The following is an 18980-nucleotide window of genomic DNA, read 5'->3' as shown; positions in this document are numbered from 1 at the left end:
TTTACTAATGTGGGAGAGTCATACTACCATACCCAAGAATACGTGGCTTGGTGCTACAGAGGAACCGACGGAGTAATCGGACCCCCGCTCAGAACCTTCGATGTCCCGGTGGACGTGGATGATATCATGATCCTGCAGATGGTAAGTGGTGAGATTTCAAATCCTCCAACCCCGCCTGATTGGAGCAGCTAGGGCGAGACTGTGGACGGACCTGCTGCCATGATCGAGGAGGTTGAAGAGCCCGAAGTGCTGTATGCTGATCCAGAACCCTTAGACCATCAAGACGAGATCGAACCGGAGCCGATGGAATTAGACCCGGAGCAGGACGGAGAAGTGGCGGAGATAGGATCTGATGAGGAGATAGGAACCGAGGACGAGAGAGTAGCAGCAGCAGATATGGAGTCAGAGGAACAGTCGGATGAATCCTCGGAATCCTCAGATCCTGACTGGAATCCCTAAGAGCACCCTGAGCCATAGCTAGTAGTGGAGGGCATGTGACTTTTTGACCGTAGCCCTCCTTGAGTAGTTGACCTCACCCTAGCCACTTACCCTTTTGACCCAGTAGCTGTTGACTGTTTGTAATGCTCGCTTTTGTTGTTCGATAAGTATTGTAAAAAGGTTTTCTATAGTAATGTAAGTATGTACATATTTTCTACTGTGATCGTGTTTATTGCCTGGCTATCCTTGGCTCGTATTTTATAATTGTCAGGGTTGTTTATTTAATTGCTTCCGCTCGTGCTTTACTCTCTGTTTGGGCGTTGGGTCGGCGACGCTTCCTGGGAGCGTTGCACCGTAATCGACCAAGGTAGGGATGTTAGCGCTTCGTGGGGTACGGGGCGTGACAGACATCCTATCTCTGGTTCTGTTCTTGTTAACCTATGTTTGAGTTTGATACTTAACAACTTTGGGGAAAAGCCTTTTCAGAAAAGGTGCGGTTACCTATTGCACTTTGAAGTTATAATGCTGTTTCAGGTGTCTCCACTATTTAAATTTTTGCCTTGAATCATCAATGCAGTGACAGTGGACAAATTTCAGGGAAGGTATTAGTATACCACAATCCTGGTTTGCATTTCGGAGATATTCATGTTTTGAACGCTACATATGTGGAAGCATTGGAAACAAAAGTTGGATATTCCAAGTATGCCATATTTTTCCCCACTAGTGGACCGCGCTCCTTGGCCGATGAAATAGCTAGTGGGGATTTCGATGGGGATATGTATTGGGTTTCACGGAACCCTCAGGTTGGTGTTTACATGAGATTTGGTCATTCTTGTTAGATGTCTTGTACTACATTTGGTTGATGTCCTTTGCCAGCTTATGATGATACCACCCTGGACCCCCTTCCCCTTCCCCCCAAACAAGAAGTTTTTTTACTTTTTTTTCTGCAGTTTCAAAATCCTTTCATGATTTTCCTCTTCTAAGTGAGGTTTTAGTTGTTGGATGGTATTTTTCACCATCCTTTTTTTCTCATTAGACAATTTTCCCTTGCTTTACAGTTGATGCATACTGGTCTTCAAACTTATACTCAGAATAGTTGTATGTCAACGTAACTGGGTTCCAACTTGGCTAAGCAGTTGTTATGGAACCCTATCTGGCCAATGGAAAAGGAATTTAATGCTTTATTAGTTAAGTTATTTGAAGTTTAGCGAAAAAAGTTATCTGAAATTCTTACACGTTATTTACTATAGTGACAGACCTTTAGGAGAAGATGAGCCCGGACTTAATTCCTGAACGACCGGGAAAACTGTTCATGCTCATGTTTGCTTTTATTAGTTTGGCTTTGCTCATAAGCAATGTAAAATGGCCTTTTCAGCCACTCTTTATGCATGTGCCTGTACCTCTTTCGTCTCTTCTTTGGTGTACAGGCCTAAACTTTGAAAGTAACTTCAAAATGAGTTGAAAAACATGACCGACCAACTGGGGCCTTTTACTGGAAGAGGATTGCCATCCTTAATGTCCTTGGATAATTTTTACATCTAAGATGTGTTGCTGTTGCTTTTACTTGAATCTCTCGGGTAACATTGATTTGGCGGAATGGAAATGCAGTCTTTCACTTATGTTGTTAGCCTGCTGGTCATTTGTCTCTGCATTGTTGTCTAGCACAACAAAAGAAAAAGTAAGTAGATCTAAGCCCATTGAATCATGACTATATCCACTATTGTGATATTTTTTTTTGGTAAGGTCCACTATTGTGATATTAATATCTGATAGAGATTAAATTGTAAGAGTGGATCTTTTTTTGTTTCCTATTTATTTGGACCCCCCAAGAATCTGTTGATATTTCTGATTCCATTTTCTTGTTCCTAACACACCTAAGTTGGCAAGGAGATGTTCATTTACATGCTAACTGTCCAAGCCAAGCATCTTAAGAAGGATTGGAGCACCTGTCAAACAGCCAATATAAGAAAGTTTGTTATTTGATTTCCAATTCACCGTCTCTCTCGTGTTATTTGTAATCAGTGTATTGGAAATGAAAACATTACCTTATTAAGTATAGTTAAGGAGTGCGGCACTCGTTAACAAGACCCTTTTAAGAATATCTTTGTTATTATATCTTGCAGTTGTAGATACCTGGATCAAGCGTCTTTTTTTTTCTTTTCCATCAAGGGTGAATCATGATTCAATGGCTATGCTCCTGATAATGAACTCATTGGTGCATCATGTACCGTACTTGTTATGTCATTTTGTGAGGCCTACCTTGCAGTGGTTGTCTCGGTAATTGTTTGGCAGTGATGATTGAACTATTTACAAAATTTGTTGATTCAGAATTGCCGAATGATGTCTGTTAAATCTTTCAAACAACCACTAATTGAGCGTGCAATTCATGTGTCAGCTGTTGAAGTACTTTACACCGAGCCAGCCATGGGTATCTGCTTCTGCAGCGCAAGAGATGAACTGCAAGAAGCCAAGTGACTTGTCTTTTGAGGAGTTGGAGAATGAGTTGATTGATTTATGGTTGAACACTAGATTTAACCCAAGGTAGGCACTTGAATATGCATTTGCTTTTAGGTCAGTGCTGTAAATCTGAGACTCCATATTCTGGAACTACTTGTGATTGAAGAGAATGATCTAAGAACTTAGGGAAAAAGAAAGTTCTCGCAAATTATTCCCATAAAATACGTCACAGAAATATGAATTTTCCCACCTTTGGCTGCACTTTTAAGATTGAACTGGAAAAGATTTATGGTTTCTTCACGAGATATTCCTTGCTGCCTCTGCAAGAGCATAATTATCATTGTCTGTTGTTCCTATTATACCTGGAAAACAAAAAACTGTCAACCCAGCTGCATAGACTTGCAAATAATTGTTCGTTATTCTAGCCAAATCTACTTCAGAATGATTATCCGCTGTACCATGCTCGTTCTCTTTTTTCAACCATTGCTGCCAAAAGGCACCTCACACGTGGATTACACATGTACACAGAAGCAACACGCTGAGATTAAGAAGGCGGAGATATTCAATGTCGATTCTTCGTTGCATACTTTTTTGGTGGGCTGATATAATAAATTTTTGAGTTTGTTGATTGAAGTGGGTGAGTAACATAGATGAGTATAATAGTGAAAAGGTAACGCACCCCCTTTGTGTTAGACGGCGTCTCGCCTCTAATTGGAGTATATATCTTCCTTTCTTACAACTAGCATTAGGGAAGCATTCATCTACCCTTTCTTTAAACTAGTATTTTCCGTTCCAAAACAAACTTTAGGTTTTTTGCCCAAAATCTACTTTAGTTTGCTTCTTTTCTTTTAAACTTAGAATCACTAGTATTCAGTGAAAAGCTTTTTCATGAAATTACTTTTCCTTTGAAAACTTGGACTTCAGTTCTCTGGTTTTAAAGACTTTTTCATTCTTTGACGGAGGTTAGTCATTTCGGCTTTTAAAACTTCCAGTTATTTTATCAAATTGGTTAAGAAGCTCGACGTTTGCTGTTCCATCACCCTGCTGAATTGCCGTCAATGAAGTGTTATTTATATGTGATGCAATCACGATATTTTTTCCAAGTACTTTTCATCTGCTTTATGTATTATTTATCTTTGCCTGGAGCTAATTAAAAACTAGGCATGTGCCAGTAAGTAGAGGCATAATTTGGTTATTATATTACGTAGGTGAGGAAATAATTATAGCCTTTTTAGTGTCATCGAGCTGGCTCCAGGTTTTTTCGTCTTAAAATGTCTTGAGATGAAAAATCTGATTCATTATTTGATGATTATTTTGGTGAAAACACAACGTGATCATGAAGATTAAGGTGATCTATTTATGGTGCTTGATCGTGCTGCATATAAGGCACCGCTTGGAAAAATTGACATTTTCTATGGTGTTTTCAGTTACACGGTGGGTGTTGCAGCTGATAGTTGGCAGGCATTGATGGATCGTCTTCTAACGCTTGGTAGCGATCAAGTTGATGAAAAATGTCAGGTGGAGAGAAACCTTTGTCAGTTGATTGACATATACTATGATGCCTTAGATGCTCCTAAGAATGGTGGAATAAAGGTTAGTTTCTTATTTTACGTTCCTTTTTATTTAAGTATCGGACAAGATAAGATTTTGAGTCTCTCAATTCTCTTGCATTTGCTTCTGTTCTTTACAAGGCTAATGACCTACTTGGTATTATTATTTAGAGCTTACTTTTCCATTTCATGAGCATGCAATAGATACCGAAGTGCTCTGGGGCACGCTTTGCTAAATTTGCATAATTTCATACACTACAAAAAAACACCGGATTAGCGACGGAATTTGTGACGGAAAACGTGGAAAAATCCGTCGCAAATCGAATTTGCGACGGAAAAAAATTCCGTCGCTAATCGGTCGTCGCAAAATTTTGCTACGGAAAATTCACAAGTTCGTCGCAAATTTGCGACGAAAAAGAATTCGTCGCAAAATTCGTCGGAAAATTCGTCGCAAATTTGCGACGGCACATAGTCCGTCGCAAAATTCGTCGCAAATTTGCGACGCACTTTGTCCGTCGCAAAATTCGTCGCAAAAATCCGTCGCAATTTCGTCGCAAATTTCGTCGCAAAATTTGCGACGAACGTTTGTCCGTCGCAAAATTCGTCGCAAAAAATCCGTCGCAATTCGTCGCAAATTTCGTCGCAAAATTTGCGACGCACGTTTGTCCGTCGCAAAATTTGCGACGCACGTTTGTCCGTCGCAAAATTCGTCGCAAAAATCCATCGCAATTTCGTCGCAATTTTCGTCATAAAATTTGTCGCGAATTTCGTTAGAAAATTCGTCGCGAATTTCGTCGCAAATTAGTGACAAACTTTAATGATAGCAAAATTCGGCTTAAAATATTCGTCGCTATTTTTATATCATTTCGGCCATAAATTCTTATCCATATCAATCAAAGGAGACAATGATATATAATTGAAACAGAAAAACGAACAAACCATAAATTCTGACAAACCTGCCACAATGACATATAATTGAAACAAATAACAAAAGGAAACTTGTAGAGTCTTACATGATACTATTTGATATCCAATCTTACAATACAGTCAAAACATGAACTAAGAGACGGGACAACCATAGAAGACGCAAAAAAATCATACAGAAGAAGACGCGGCTTTGGTACGATGGCAGGACACCAAAAGTAGTCACTTTTGTCGAGACCTGAGGAAATGTCGATACATAAATCAGTCCAGAATATAAAAAAAGCGTTTATGCATGGATGTGGAACTAGGTGTAAAATAACAAAAGGGTTAACAAAAATACGTTTAGGGACGAACATAAATGTTCTTATATATGAATATGAGTGAAATTATGAAAAATCAAGATTATGAAGCAAGCTTACCCCCGATTTTGAGAATTTTAACTAGAAAGACCGGAGAAAATCTTCATCATCATCATCATCAGCAGCATTCTCGGCATCAATGTGTTGGTCATCATTGTACCCATCACCTACTGGATTGGCTGGAGGTACAGGAGGATCGCCATAGCGATTGATGTTAAGGTGTTGCATAACGACTCTCATTTGTTCTTCCAAGTTTTGTATTTGTTCATCCTTCTTAACAAGTAAATTATTGAGACGATGCACTTCTTGGGTCAAATTCTCGTCTGGTCGTGACTTCCTTCGACCAGTCCCAGTGGATGATGAACTTCCAGGACCATTCGGCATGAACATCCTTGATAATGATCCCATCCCAAATATTTTCCCTTTTTTCGCCCCACCCGTTGCCTCCATCCATAATGCCATATTATCAACTGGTGGCCGGGACTCAGGACAATCATCACTACCACTAGCACTGCTCATTAAAAGTTCATCATATTTTTCCTACATTAACAATATAGATGAAAATAAAATCACTATATATATATATCTACCAAAAATATTGAAAGCATTCACGGTTTTCATTATAGTTTACATATAAGCCAAAGTATAACCTTACATACCTTAACAGCTTTTGCTCGATCGCCAGTCCATGTCTTATCTTTCTTTTGAAATGTGCGTTCAAATGTAGCTGCAAATGTCGGTTCCGTCCCCAATTCATGTGCCTACAAAATGTAAACATGAGTAATTGAATTAAATTAACTGATAACTCATTTAACAGACTTACCATTCGTTTGCGATGCTCCGCAATGTTGATAGAGCCCCCAGCATATGTGGCTGACCCATCACTAGAACTAGAAGATCGATTCTTCTTATTCCGCTCACAGAGTTGCTGACTCTGTTCAGATGCCCAAAATGTGTTAATTGCCTCCCAATTGTCAGCTGTAAAGAAAGACGGCTTCGCTTGCTTGCTCTTCGCTTGTTTGCTCTTCGCTCTATTCATGACATTTCGCATAAAATCACTTATTTTCTTATCGAAAATTCTTCTCACTTCATTGTCTTCCGATTCCTCCCACTTGAACTTCCGCTGCAATGAATAAAAACACAAATTAAAAATTATTATGATGATTACATATCCATAACCATGCACCAGACAAATATAGACAGATTTTGTAAAGTTCATGTCAGGGAAAATATCTAGTCCTTTAGGTATCGAAAACTACAGAGTTGTTCTGGTCCCTTTACATCATTCTTGACCATCAATATACTACGCCACACTTAATTGGTGAGAAAATAAAATATGTAAAACTTACCTTGAACTCATTCCACCACATTTCTTTCACTTCTTGTGGAACATTTCTGTAAGTAATATACTCTCCCATCCAAAAGTTTCGTACTATTTTGTTCAATTCCCTCACAACAGACGGAGCATCCGTGAATCTGCATTCGTATGAATATTGTGCAACATGGACAATTCAATTGACATCAATATCTAAAGCCCTAAATATTACATATACTAAAATAAAAATGAAGTACTTACGAATCTCCAAATGGGCATATGAAGAATCGGTTATCTTCTTGACCTATGTTTCCGTCAATATTCGATTGTTCCGCCGAATAATGGGGTAAAACGGAAGGAGAGGGAGCTAAATGAGATTGAACTGGAGAACGTTCAGTTCGCATGTGGCCAAGTCCCGTAACATGTTGTTGAGTGTTGGAGGAAGGGCCAACATGTCCATATTGTGACGGACCATACTGTGGTTGAGGGTTAGATGCCGGGACAGGGGAAGAGGAAAGGGCCGGGGACGAGGACGAGGAAGAGCCTTGTCTTCTAGGCATGTGACCTCCACGTTTAAACTGACAAGTAGGAAGGTTATGCGAATATGTACAAAACTATTGACACGTATTACGAACACATAATGATGTACATGACGAAGCTTACCATTTTGATGGAAAGACTGAGAAAATGTTTCCTTGAAATGAGCCAATGTCGAGTGTTTATGATGTGCAATTTCCTACAAACAAATATACTATGAATCCCATTCATTTTGATATGAAACATCAATGTATGAGCACGATTTGGGTGGCTACAGGTATTAAACATCACTATATGAATCGCATTCATTTTGATTAATTTTTTTTTACAACGTACAAAAATTTAAATTTCACTGAAAGTGGGTGGCCACAGGTATTCTGAGTCATTCTGTACAGTTTTGTAAGAAAAAAATTATTATTATTGCAAAAAAAATTCTGGGCCCTAAAAAAAAATTTCACTAACAGTTAGTGGCCACCGATATTCTAAGACATTTTGTAAAGTTTTGAAATTTTAAAATTATAAGCATTTTTAAATTATTATTTTTTAATATAAATTTTTTTCGTGAAATAAAAAAATTTGTCCATACTAAAATTGAGTGGCCACAGGTAGTCTAAGCTATTAGGTAAAGTTTCCAAAATTTTTGTCCTTATTTATTTTAATAGTTCTTAGGGCACGTTAAAAAAATTAAATATAACTAAAAGTGGGTGGCCACAGGTATTATAAGTCATTCCGTGAAGTTTTGAAAATTTTTAAATTCTAATTTTTTTTGGCCATCTAAAGAAATTTACATTTCGCTGCAAGTTGATGGCCAAATGTTTTCGAGGCAATTCTGTGCAGTATTGAAATTTTATATTTTTTTAATTTTTTTTCACCCAAAAAAAATAAAAATTTCCCTCATAATGGGTGACCACATTTATGTTAAACCATTTTATAATGTTATAAAATTTTTTAATTTTTTAAGATATTTTTCCCCGGAACGTTAAAAAATCTAAATTTCATTGAAAATGGGTTATCACTATTAATTTTTGCCATTTTGTGATATTCTGAAATTTTTGTTTTTTAAAAAGTTTAAAAAACTTTTACGGTCAAATTTCATATTTGTTGCCAACATATACCATTGTTTTCATTTTCCGTAATTTTCCTTGATTTTTTATAGAATTATTCAATTTTCAAGCATTTTCTGTGAAAACGTTTAATCAATCAACTTATCGTCATTTAACGCTTAATCATCCACATAATAGACAAATTAACCAGTCGACCATTGATCAAAGCCACATGCAATCCTGAAATCGACCAGTAATTTAGCCAACGAAAAGTGACCCTAAATAATCCTTAAACAAGTCCGACTAATTACCTAATTATACTAACTAGGGTTTAGAGAGTTGCTTACTTGGTTCAAGGACAATAAAAATCGGCCGATAGAACAGTGGCGGTCCCGGCGCAAGCGTGAGCTCAAATGGTGACTAGTTGGCCAGGTGCTCGGCCACGACCGGGAGAACGACAGCAATGGCTCGGCGGCGACGGCGTCGTGGGCGGCAACGTGTCGGCGGCGGCAACGGCGTGGGGGGCGGCAACGGCGTAGGCACGGCGGCGGGCCGACGCGGCCACGGCCTCGGCCGGCGGCGGGAGGCGGGTGGCGAGCTGGTCGGCGGCGGCACGGCGGCGCCGGCGGCCTGGCGGTGCGAAGCAGTGGCGACGGCGTCGCGGCGGCCGACCGGGCGGCCGGCCGGCTCTGGCGGGAGGGCGGGCGACGGCGGCGAGGCTGGGCGGCGAGGCTCGCGGCACGGCGGCCGGCAAACTTGGGACGCGACCGGGGGGGGGGCGGGCGACGAGGCGGAGCTAAGGGGCGACCGGCGGGGGCGGGCGACGGGCCGGGGCGGGTGGCGGCGAGGCGGGGCGGGCGACGAGGCGGGGCGAGGGCGCGACGAGGCGGGGGGGCGGCCGGCGAGGCGGGGGCGAGGGTGCGACCGGCGGGGCGGGCGACGGGCGGGGGGCCGCGGGCGGGGCGGGGGCGACCGGGGACGGGCGGGGGCCTGCGGGGTTGACCGGTGATGGGCGGGGGCTTGCGGGCCGACCGGGCGACGAGCGGCGACGGCCGGGCGGCGACGGCGACGGCGCGGGCAGACGGCGACGGGCCGGACGGCGATGGGCGGGGGGAATGCGCAGATCCGGCGGGGGCCGACGTCGGGAAGGGGTAATAGCATGTAAATTTGCGACGGACTTGCTCGGTCCGTCGCAAATTTGCCACCAACAAAAATTCGCGACGGAAAAATTAATCCGTCGCAAATTTGCGACGGATTAATTTTTCCGTCGCAAATTTGAACGGTAACAATTCCTTCCTAAATTTTGCGACGGACAACCTCAGTCCTTCGCAAAATTTGCGACGGACTAAGCTGTCCGTCGCAAATTTGCAACCGATTAATTTTCCGTCGCAAATTTGCGACGGAATGATTTTTCCGTCGCAAATTTAAACGGCAAATTTTTTACGGCAAATTTGCGACGGACTCAGCCGTCGGTCGCAAATGTTGCGACGGAAATCATAGTCCGTCGCAAAATTTGCGATGGAAATCATAGTCCGTCGCAAAATTTGCGACGGACGGCTGAGTCCTTCGCAAAATTTGCAACGGAAATCTTAGTCCGTCGCAAATTTACAATGGATTTTTTTACGCCGAAAATTTCGAGCGGTAAAAATCTCATCGCAAAATCAACTATCCGTCGCAAATTTGCAACGGACTTTCTATATCGATCGCAAATTTTGCGATCGACAAAAAATTTCCAGCAGAAATAAAAATTCGTCGCAAATTTGCGACATAAAAAAAATTCCATTGCAAATTTGCGACGGATTAAATTATCCGTATACAATTTCGAACGGTACAAATTCTCTCGCAAAATTTGCGACGGATAGCTTGAGTCTGGCGCAAATATGCACATACTACATGAACGTTGTAAATTTGTTGAATTTTTTTTTTCGGTCAAAAATTTAGCATCTCATTTATTTGGGTCCTAAATTTGCTACATCTTTTTTTCAATCCAAAATTTAGGCATCTCAAATGTTGCAATAGAAATTAGAATATCGGAAATGTTAGGGCACGTTAATAATGTTAGACTTGTCGGCATTTAGGGACAAAATTTCGGATGATCAATTAAAATAAAAGGAATAATCGACAATAACAATAATAACAAGAACAATAATGATAACAACCAAAATAGCACCTGTAACATTAATAATTACACATCTGTAGTGTTTTGTGACAAAAATTTTAATCTTCGTCCTCGTCTTCGTCCTCGTCCTCGTCCTCGTCGTCATCTGTCTGAAAATCAGATTCTGAACATTCTTGTACATTTAACTCGCAAATTTCAGTTGGCTCCACATCTATCATTGCTCCACACGGATCTCGTAAAGTTGGTATGTTATATTCCTCAATTTCAACCGTGTTAGACACTTCCTCCTGTTGGTAGGCTCTATCCGTCCAGTGTTCCTCGATTTTCCTCCGTGCTTTGATTTTACATACAGCCCACCAATCAGCTTTGTCACGTTTCAAACTAGGATATGATGCATAACATACTTGAATTGCTTGTTGTGCCAAGACAAATGGTTCATACTTCATATACCTTTTCTTGTGATTTATTTCAACCAAATTGAACTTTGTATGCACCTTCATTCCTTTGACGGGGTCGAACCACGTGCACTTAAATAACACAACCCGCATCTTTAATGGTCCAGGGTACTCTATTTCTATGATTTCATCCAACAAGCCATAAAAATCATCTTTCGAACTGTCACCATTAAATGACCGAACAGACACACCACTATTCATTGTGGATTTTCCCATTCCATATTCTTGAGTATGAAAATTATATCCATTTATGAAATATGCTGGCCAACTTCGAACTCTTAACTGTGGACTCCATGACAGATAATGTAGCAATCCTTGCCCTCCAATTTCATCATAATTACTGTGAACCTAAGGTTATACATGCAAAGTTAATAATATATATTTAACTAAATGATGTATATAATTTTAATAACGTGGTTTTGATCCATAGACAACTTACATATGTCTTGAACCATGCTGCAAATTGTTCATCGCACAAATGGTCAAACTCATTTGGTTGTAGTCCAAACATTGAAGTTTGGAAAATCCTAATATTAAAAACCATATCATTATTAGTAAATATTTGACACGCAAAACATATATTTACAAATTTACACTTACTTGAAGTATGGCTCGACTTCTGGACAGTTCAGTAAAATATAAGTATGGGCTGCATGAAGTTCTTCGCCTGATAAGTAACGAAACTGACATCCGCCGCTTGGTCGACCCAGATAATTGAAAATAGAGAATGCTGTGCAATTGGGATCAATGGGGCCCTCATCATTTCTGCCTGCTCTCTGCCTCTTGCATTGAATGTGCGGCTCAAAATAGTATGATGCAAATGTCGTCACTTCTTCCACAATATATGCATTACAAATTGAAGCTTCAACATGTGCCTTATTCTTCACTTTTTTCTTCAAATGATATAAGAATCTAGTTGAAATAGAAAGAAGCTTATCGGGACATATTATATGATAAACTCATTTGAACTGTATTTTAAAGAAAACATTACCTCTCAAATGGATACATCCATCGAAATTGAACGGGACCTGCAACTTTGGCTTCATAAGGCAAGTGAACTAAGAGATGCTCCATCGAATCAAAAAACGCCGGAGGAAATATCATTTCTAAGTTGCAAAGAATAATTGGAATATCTCTCTCTAGTTTTTCCATGTGCGATGCTTTTAATACTGTCGAGCAAATATCATGGAGGAAATTGCTTAATTCTGTAATGGCGCCCCATACAAAGTTCGGTAAAACTTCCTTCAAAGCTATTAGAATTAGTCTTTCCATCAGGATGTGACAATCATGACTCTTCAAACCTGTCAATTTGCATTCCTTCAAATCAACACATCTCCCGAGGTTCGAAGCATATCCATCAGGAAACCGCACAGATTTCAACCATTGACAAACAACTCGCCTCTGCTCCTTATCCAATGTATAAACCGCTTTCGCTTTTGGTCCCTCTTCGCTTGCATCCACAGCTAGTATTGGCCGATCGCAAATATCTCTCATATCTTTTCTTGCGTTCAAGTTGTCTTTTGTTTTTCCGGCGACATCCATCACAGTATTTATGACATTGTCGAAAACATTCTTTTCTATGTGCATGACGTCAAGATTATGATGAATAAGATGGGCCTTCCAATATGGTAGATCCCAAAATATACTGCGTTTTGTCCACTTATGTATACTTCCGTACTCAAAAGTCGTGCCGTGCGGGTTTTCAACATCAGTTGGAAAGTCCTGCACACGCTCCCAAATTTGATTGCCAGTCAACCTCAATGGTGGACGCGTTCTTTCAGTCCTATTCTTGCTAAACTCTTTCTTATTCCTTCTGAAAGGATGACTTGGCGGTAAAAATTGTCTGTGACAGTCAAAATAGCTAGGCTTCTTTCCATGTTTTAATCTAAATGACTTTGTCCTCTCCAAACATATCGGACATCCTGAGATCCCAGCTGTACTCCATACAGATAACATTCCGTAAGCTGGAAAGTCATTTATCGTCCAAAGAAGGGCAGCCTTCATAACAAATGTTTGCTCGGTAGAAACGTCATACGTAGGGACACCTTCAACCCATAGCCGTTGTAACTCCTCAATCAATGGTTGCATATAAACATCTATCAACTTTTTCGGATTTTGCGGCCCTGTCACGATCAATGTCAAAAACATATAAGGTGTCTTCATGCACATACCAGGTGGAAGATTGTACGGCGTTAAGATAACTGGCCAGCATGAATAACTTTTTCCTGTTCTCCCAAATGGAGCAAATCCATCGGCACGAGACCTAACTGATGTTCCGAGGCTCCATTGCAAACTCAGGGTATGTTCTATCAAAATGTTGCCATGCCTCTGCATCTGAAGGATGACACATTAGACCCTCTTCTGTTTCATGATTTGCATGCCAAGTCATGTGTTCAGCAGTGGCTTTAGACGCATAAAGCCTTTGCAATCTGGGGATTAAGGGCAGATAAAACATTTGCTTGCATGGTTTACGCTTCTGATTACGACCCGGCCTCCTATTAATCTTGTACCTAGGTTGGCTACAGAATTTGCAAGATTCTGCATTTTCATCATCTCTCCAATATATCATACAACCCCTACTACATACATCAATCCTTACAACCGGAAGACCTAAGTTATCCACTAGCTTTTTCATATCATAAAAATCACTTGGCATGTTGTTATCACGAGGCAATGATTCCCGCATTACTTCAACAAAAGAGTTGAAGCAATCCGCAGACACATTATGCTCTGCCTTGATATTTAATAGTCGGGCTGTCACCGATAACTTAGTGTGGTCCTCACAACCTGTCCATAGAGGTTCATCTGCTGCTTTCAAGACATCCCAGAACTGATTAGATTGAAAAGTTTTATTATACACATTCTCCTCAAAACCCGTTACTCCTATATCTTCCAATTGTGAAGCATGACTAGTACCCACTTGTTCACGTGTAGGAGTAAAACTAGTACTTGCATGATTTGCTTCTGTGACAAAATTATAACTAGCTGCATCAATCACCATCCTCTCGTATGGGTTCAATTGCTCATAATAGCCACATTCTTTCCTAACTGAAAATTGGTCACTTCTTCCATATCCTTCATCAGATATAAATGGTTCACCATGGGAAGTCCAATTATAATAGTTCGGAGTAAACCCAAATCTAATAAGGTGTTCTCTAACTTGATCACACACAAGAAATTTACCATTACCGCACTTTTTACACGGACACCTTAACTTATTTCCATCCATAAACTCATATTTACTACTAGCAAAGTCTAAAAATAGTTCCAATCCAGTACGAAACTCATCTATCAATCCTTGACGTCCAGGTAAGTTCTTATTATACATCCAAGCCCTTTCTCTTTGCAATGTGTCTGTATTAAAATAAAAAATTCTGGTAAAATATTTAAAATATCATATCTATTGTTGTTAATTAAAACCATAAAATTTTGGAAATTATAATTTATGTTATTCACGCAACAATTAATATCAAATTGCAAAAATAGACAAAACTACAATGTAAAGAAGACTTACCCAAATATTTGACTGAAATATTTGTAGGAGAAAGTGATCAATTTGATGAGAATTGCAACGTCCACTTGGATTGCGAGACTTCAATTAGGCACATACCCAAAAAAGAATAATCACTTAACAATCATTTTTTAATAATTTTTAATGTGCGATGGAAACGGAATGTATCCGTCGCAAATTTGCGACGGAATTAGTTTTGCGTCGCAAATTTCCGACGGATACTCAACTCCGTCGCAATTTGCGACGGAATTTTCATTTATTCGTCGCAAATTTGCGACGGAAGACTATTTCCGTCGCAAATTTGCGACGGAAGACTATTTTGCGACGGATACTAGGTTCCGTCCCAAATTTGCGACGGATACTCAAATCCGTCGCAAATTTGCGACGGAATTTTCTTTATCCGTCGCAAATTTGCGACGGAATCAGGTATCCGTCGCAAATTTTGCGACGGAATTTTCATTCATTCATCGCAAATTTGCGACGGAATTTTCATTTATTCGTCGCAAATTTGCGTCGGAAACTATTTCCGTCGCAAAACGGCGTAGCCGTTCGGCCTCATCCAAAGGCCGGCGAGGTGTCGCCGGTCGTTAAACCGGTGATGCAGATACAAAAAAAAACAAACATAAACATATATTAAAAAAACGGAAATTACAATGCAACGACGAATAGTCACGAAGCTAGCTACGACACTTACCGGTACAAAAGCTTCACCGAGATTAATATGTGCGTGCGCGGATTTTGCTTATTTCAGACAAACGAAAGAGGGAGAAAAACGAGAGAGAGCGAGAGAGAGCGAGAGTGAGAGATAGGGTTGGAATATCACGGGCTGATAAACTACGAATTTGCGACGGACGAAGTTTTCGTCGCAAATTTGCGACGGACTTACAATGCCGTCGCAAATTTGCAACGGATTTTGCGACGGTTTTATTTTCCGTCGCAAATTTGCGACGAACATTTTTCCGTCGCAAATTTGCGACGGAAAATATAATCCGTCGCAAATTCCGTCGCAAATTTGCGACGGAAAAACGTTCGTCGCAAATTTCATGTTTTTTTGTAGTGATAGTGCTTACTGTGAGTTGGATAAAAACTCTGCGTGATGCATCTTTATTCCTATTTGATGGTAGTTTTTCTTGGAAGTTAACTAGCGACTCTTTCTTTTGTACTGGAGACCAGATTAAAGTTCCCAAACTTTTGAAGGCAGAAACTTTCCCACATTACATGGGAAAGGATAATTCCATTTCCTTTCGCTCCAAATCTATCCTTGGATTGATTTTTGATACGGTAGAATCATACCAGACAGAAAATCCAACCGGCAAAGGTGAGATTTTGTCTTATTCAGTTTTTTCTTACTCTCAAGACCTTTGTGAGCTGGTATGATAAATAATTATAGGAATGGGACAACACTCATTTAAACTGGTTGCTCTCACTTAGCTCTCCGTACAATATGAAGCCTGGCGATATTTGGATTTTCGTAAGTAGAAAGTTGATTTGAGATCATGCCATCAACCTCTCGGCCTTAAAAAAGAAAGTACTCTTTCTCGATGGAGTTGGTTGATTAGGATTTTATCCTATCACCGAGTCACCGAGTTTAATGAACAGATTTTGTGTGTAGTCAAACTTTTTCTTCTGCTGGTACTTATTTCTTCTTATAATAGTAATCAGCTCCGATTTTCGTTTTTCTTCATCTTAGCTCCGATTTTCGTTTTTAGGGATCTGGAAGAGCCCATATTTTGATGTGGAAATCCCGAATGACTGCCGAATGGAGTGGGGAAGACGCTACCCCGAATATAGAAAGGAGATGGAAGCTGCTCTAAGCCAAGGTGCAGAAGGGAAGGATTGCTCCCCAGATGATGTAATAAAGAAATATAAGCAGGTATATTTATCTTGTCTTCTCTTTTATGTTCTCCAGTCTTAGTCAGAACAGTGCTCTAGAGAAACAAGTTACAGAGGACAGAGAAGCTCGTCTTTAGAATACTTCCTGTAAGACCTAGTTTGAGAGAGAGAGAGAGAGAGAGAGAGAGAGAGAGAGAGAGAGAGAGAGAGAGAGAGAGAGAGAGAGAGAGAGAGAGGTGGTTTTAGGAAATTCATTTTCGCATAATTCTTCTGGTACAGTTGCTATATGGTGCACCGGATTTCGAAGAGAGCCCGAGGAGGTGGGACGATATTTTCAATGAGGCTCTTGCGATCTATAACATTTCGTACGAGTACGCGACGGGAAGGCATGCCGCGATCGGAGGGAAAGCCATCGGCTTATGCGGATTCGCTTGGAAAGTGGCGGGTCCTGCGCTCTGCCAGATTTATGCCATGAAGCAGGGGCAGAAGTCGATCGTCTGCCTACCCTCAGTTCTAAAGGAAATCTTCAGTTAAAACTTCTGTTTGGCTTTAGCTTAAAGTGTAATTGTTTATATCCCTATTATTTATCTTATCCTCCGCAAATCTCCTGTTTTCTACATAACAAAAGACGCCTTTTAGGTTTTTACTGATAGAGGTGATCATTCGTAAGGTTGGATTACATTTTCACCGAACACCACCTATTCTAAGATGTCAAAAGTGTAATCGACAATAGACTTAATTATACTTTTTGAAAATTTTAAGATTTAATTGCACTTTCTAAAAGTTTTAGGATTCAATTATATTTTTATGACAAGTTTTAGGATTGTTAATATACTTATCCCCGTTTATATTTATGGTGAATATCATGAAAAATCCTAAATTGGTATACCCATGGTAAATTTGCCCAAAATTAATTTTTTGATCACCAAAAACTCAAAATCGGTACATCTGTGAAAAATTTATCAATCGTTAGTTTCTGTTAAATTGCTGAATTGGATGGCACGTGACACTGACGGGTGTACGAGTTTGGTGTTTTATCCTCCGTTAATTTGTGATTTTTCGTGATATTAATTAAATATAATGGAAACTAATGGAAGGTTAATTTGTCATAAGTGTACCAGTTTGGGGTTTTTGGTGTTCAAAAAATTAGATTGGGGTAAATTTGTTATAGGTGCACCAGTTTGACATAAATTTATCAAAAGTGTACAATTTGTGGTTTTTGGTGATATTAACCCTTATATTTAAAATGTTGGGCTCGGGCTCAATCGGGCTGGGTGTTCTTGATAGATGCCCTAAACGTCCCGGGCTCTTGTGGTTCGGGCCGGGCTTGGGTGGGTTTCAAAGGCCCGTACGCACGGTCAATGAACAGAACTTAATTTCTGAGCCGCACTTATGTAAATATCTTGTTTTGAGAATGAACTCTCTGTTCGGTGGAGTAAGTCATCAAAAGCGGATTGTACAGAAACATCTGTAATCGAAGAGGAAAAAAAAATAATAATGAATTGCAAAAATGAAAAAATGCAAGAATATTTTGGCAAAAGCCGCTGAAATTGTTGTGATCGGTCCCCTGTTACGCCAGTCTTAAAAAAGTGCGCTCGATACGTGCGGCGACGAGGTTTAGCCGTTACATTCGCATGCTTGGATGCATGCATGCACTCGACATCTACCTTAACCCCTCCGAAGCACACATAGCATCGACTACCATCGCCACTACTCGACACCTGTACTCTCTCTCTCTCTCTCTCTCTCTCTCTCTCTCTCTCTCTCTCTCTCTCTCTCTCTCTCTCTCTCTCTCTCTCTCTCTCTGTTCTATCGGTGAGCTACTAGAACGTCGGTCGGCGATGATCGCACTAAGAAGAGCCAGTTCGTCGCTGGTAATGCTCGCAGCAGAACAAGGTCGATCTCTCTTCATCTTCATCTTCATATTCATCACCTTAGTCAAATATCTATCATTCTACTCTTCCTTTTTTGGTTTGGTCGCCGAGGAAGCTTCCTTCGATCTTACTCGAAACTCGCGGTTCAGAGTAGATATCATATCATATGCCAATCGAGTTCGGTTATGTAGAAGTTTTAAGTGAACGAGAGAGGGATAGTGAGAGCACTATTCAGTAGATGGACGACCCGCTGTGCGGTTTTTGGGCTTTGACATGTTTTCTGTGTTGAAGCAGAGGAGTGGTGGTGGTGGCGGTGTCTTGGGTCTCCGTTTCTACGCGAGGGTTTTGTCTCTGCCGTGGATTTGTGGCGGCATTGAGGCTGAAAGGCGGCTTGATCAGAGGAGAGAGGAAGACTGCGGTGAATATGGAGAGCACGATGAAGGAGCTGAGGGAAGGCGAGCCCGTGCTTGAACCAAAATCCAACGTGGGCAGCGGGGTTGAGGACGTTTACGGCGAGGATCGTGCCATTGAGGACCAGTTCGTCACTCCTTGGGCTCTCTCTGTC

The 18980-nt window shown here is 40.6% G+C and overlaps 1 protein-coding gene across 1 annotated transcript; it reads left to right on the top strand.

Moving 5' to 3' along the window:
- Positions 1 to 219: 219 nt before the first annotated feature.
- On the top strand, positions 220 to 17113 carry LOC115667489 (probable RNA-dependent RNA polymerase 5). The gene is made up of 7 exons (XM_056307755.1): positions 220 to 413; positions 1016 to 1241; positions 2834 to 2979; positions 4323 to 4488; positions 15882 to 16026; positions 16418 to 16581; positions 16821 to 17113. The coding sequence occupies exons 1-7, from the start codon at positions 220 to 222 to the stop codon at positions 17073 to 17075; spliced, it is 1296 nt and encodes a 431-aa protein (XP_056163730.1). The 3' UTR covers positions 17076 to 17113.
- The last annotated feature ends 1867 nt before the right edge of the window (positions 17114 to 18980 follow it).

This window comes from Syzygium oleosum, unplaced genomic scaffold (assembly GCF_021117445.2).
Source record: "Syzygium oleosum isolate NSW1041296 unplaced genomic scaffold, Sole_v2.1 Sole_v2.59, whole genome shotgun sequence".
Lineage (NCBI taxonomy): Eukaryota > Viridiplantae > Streptophyta > Magnoliopsida > Myrtales > Myrtaceae > Syzygium > Syzygium oleosum.
This window is presented reverse-complemented; position numbering and strand designations above follow the sequence as displayed.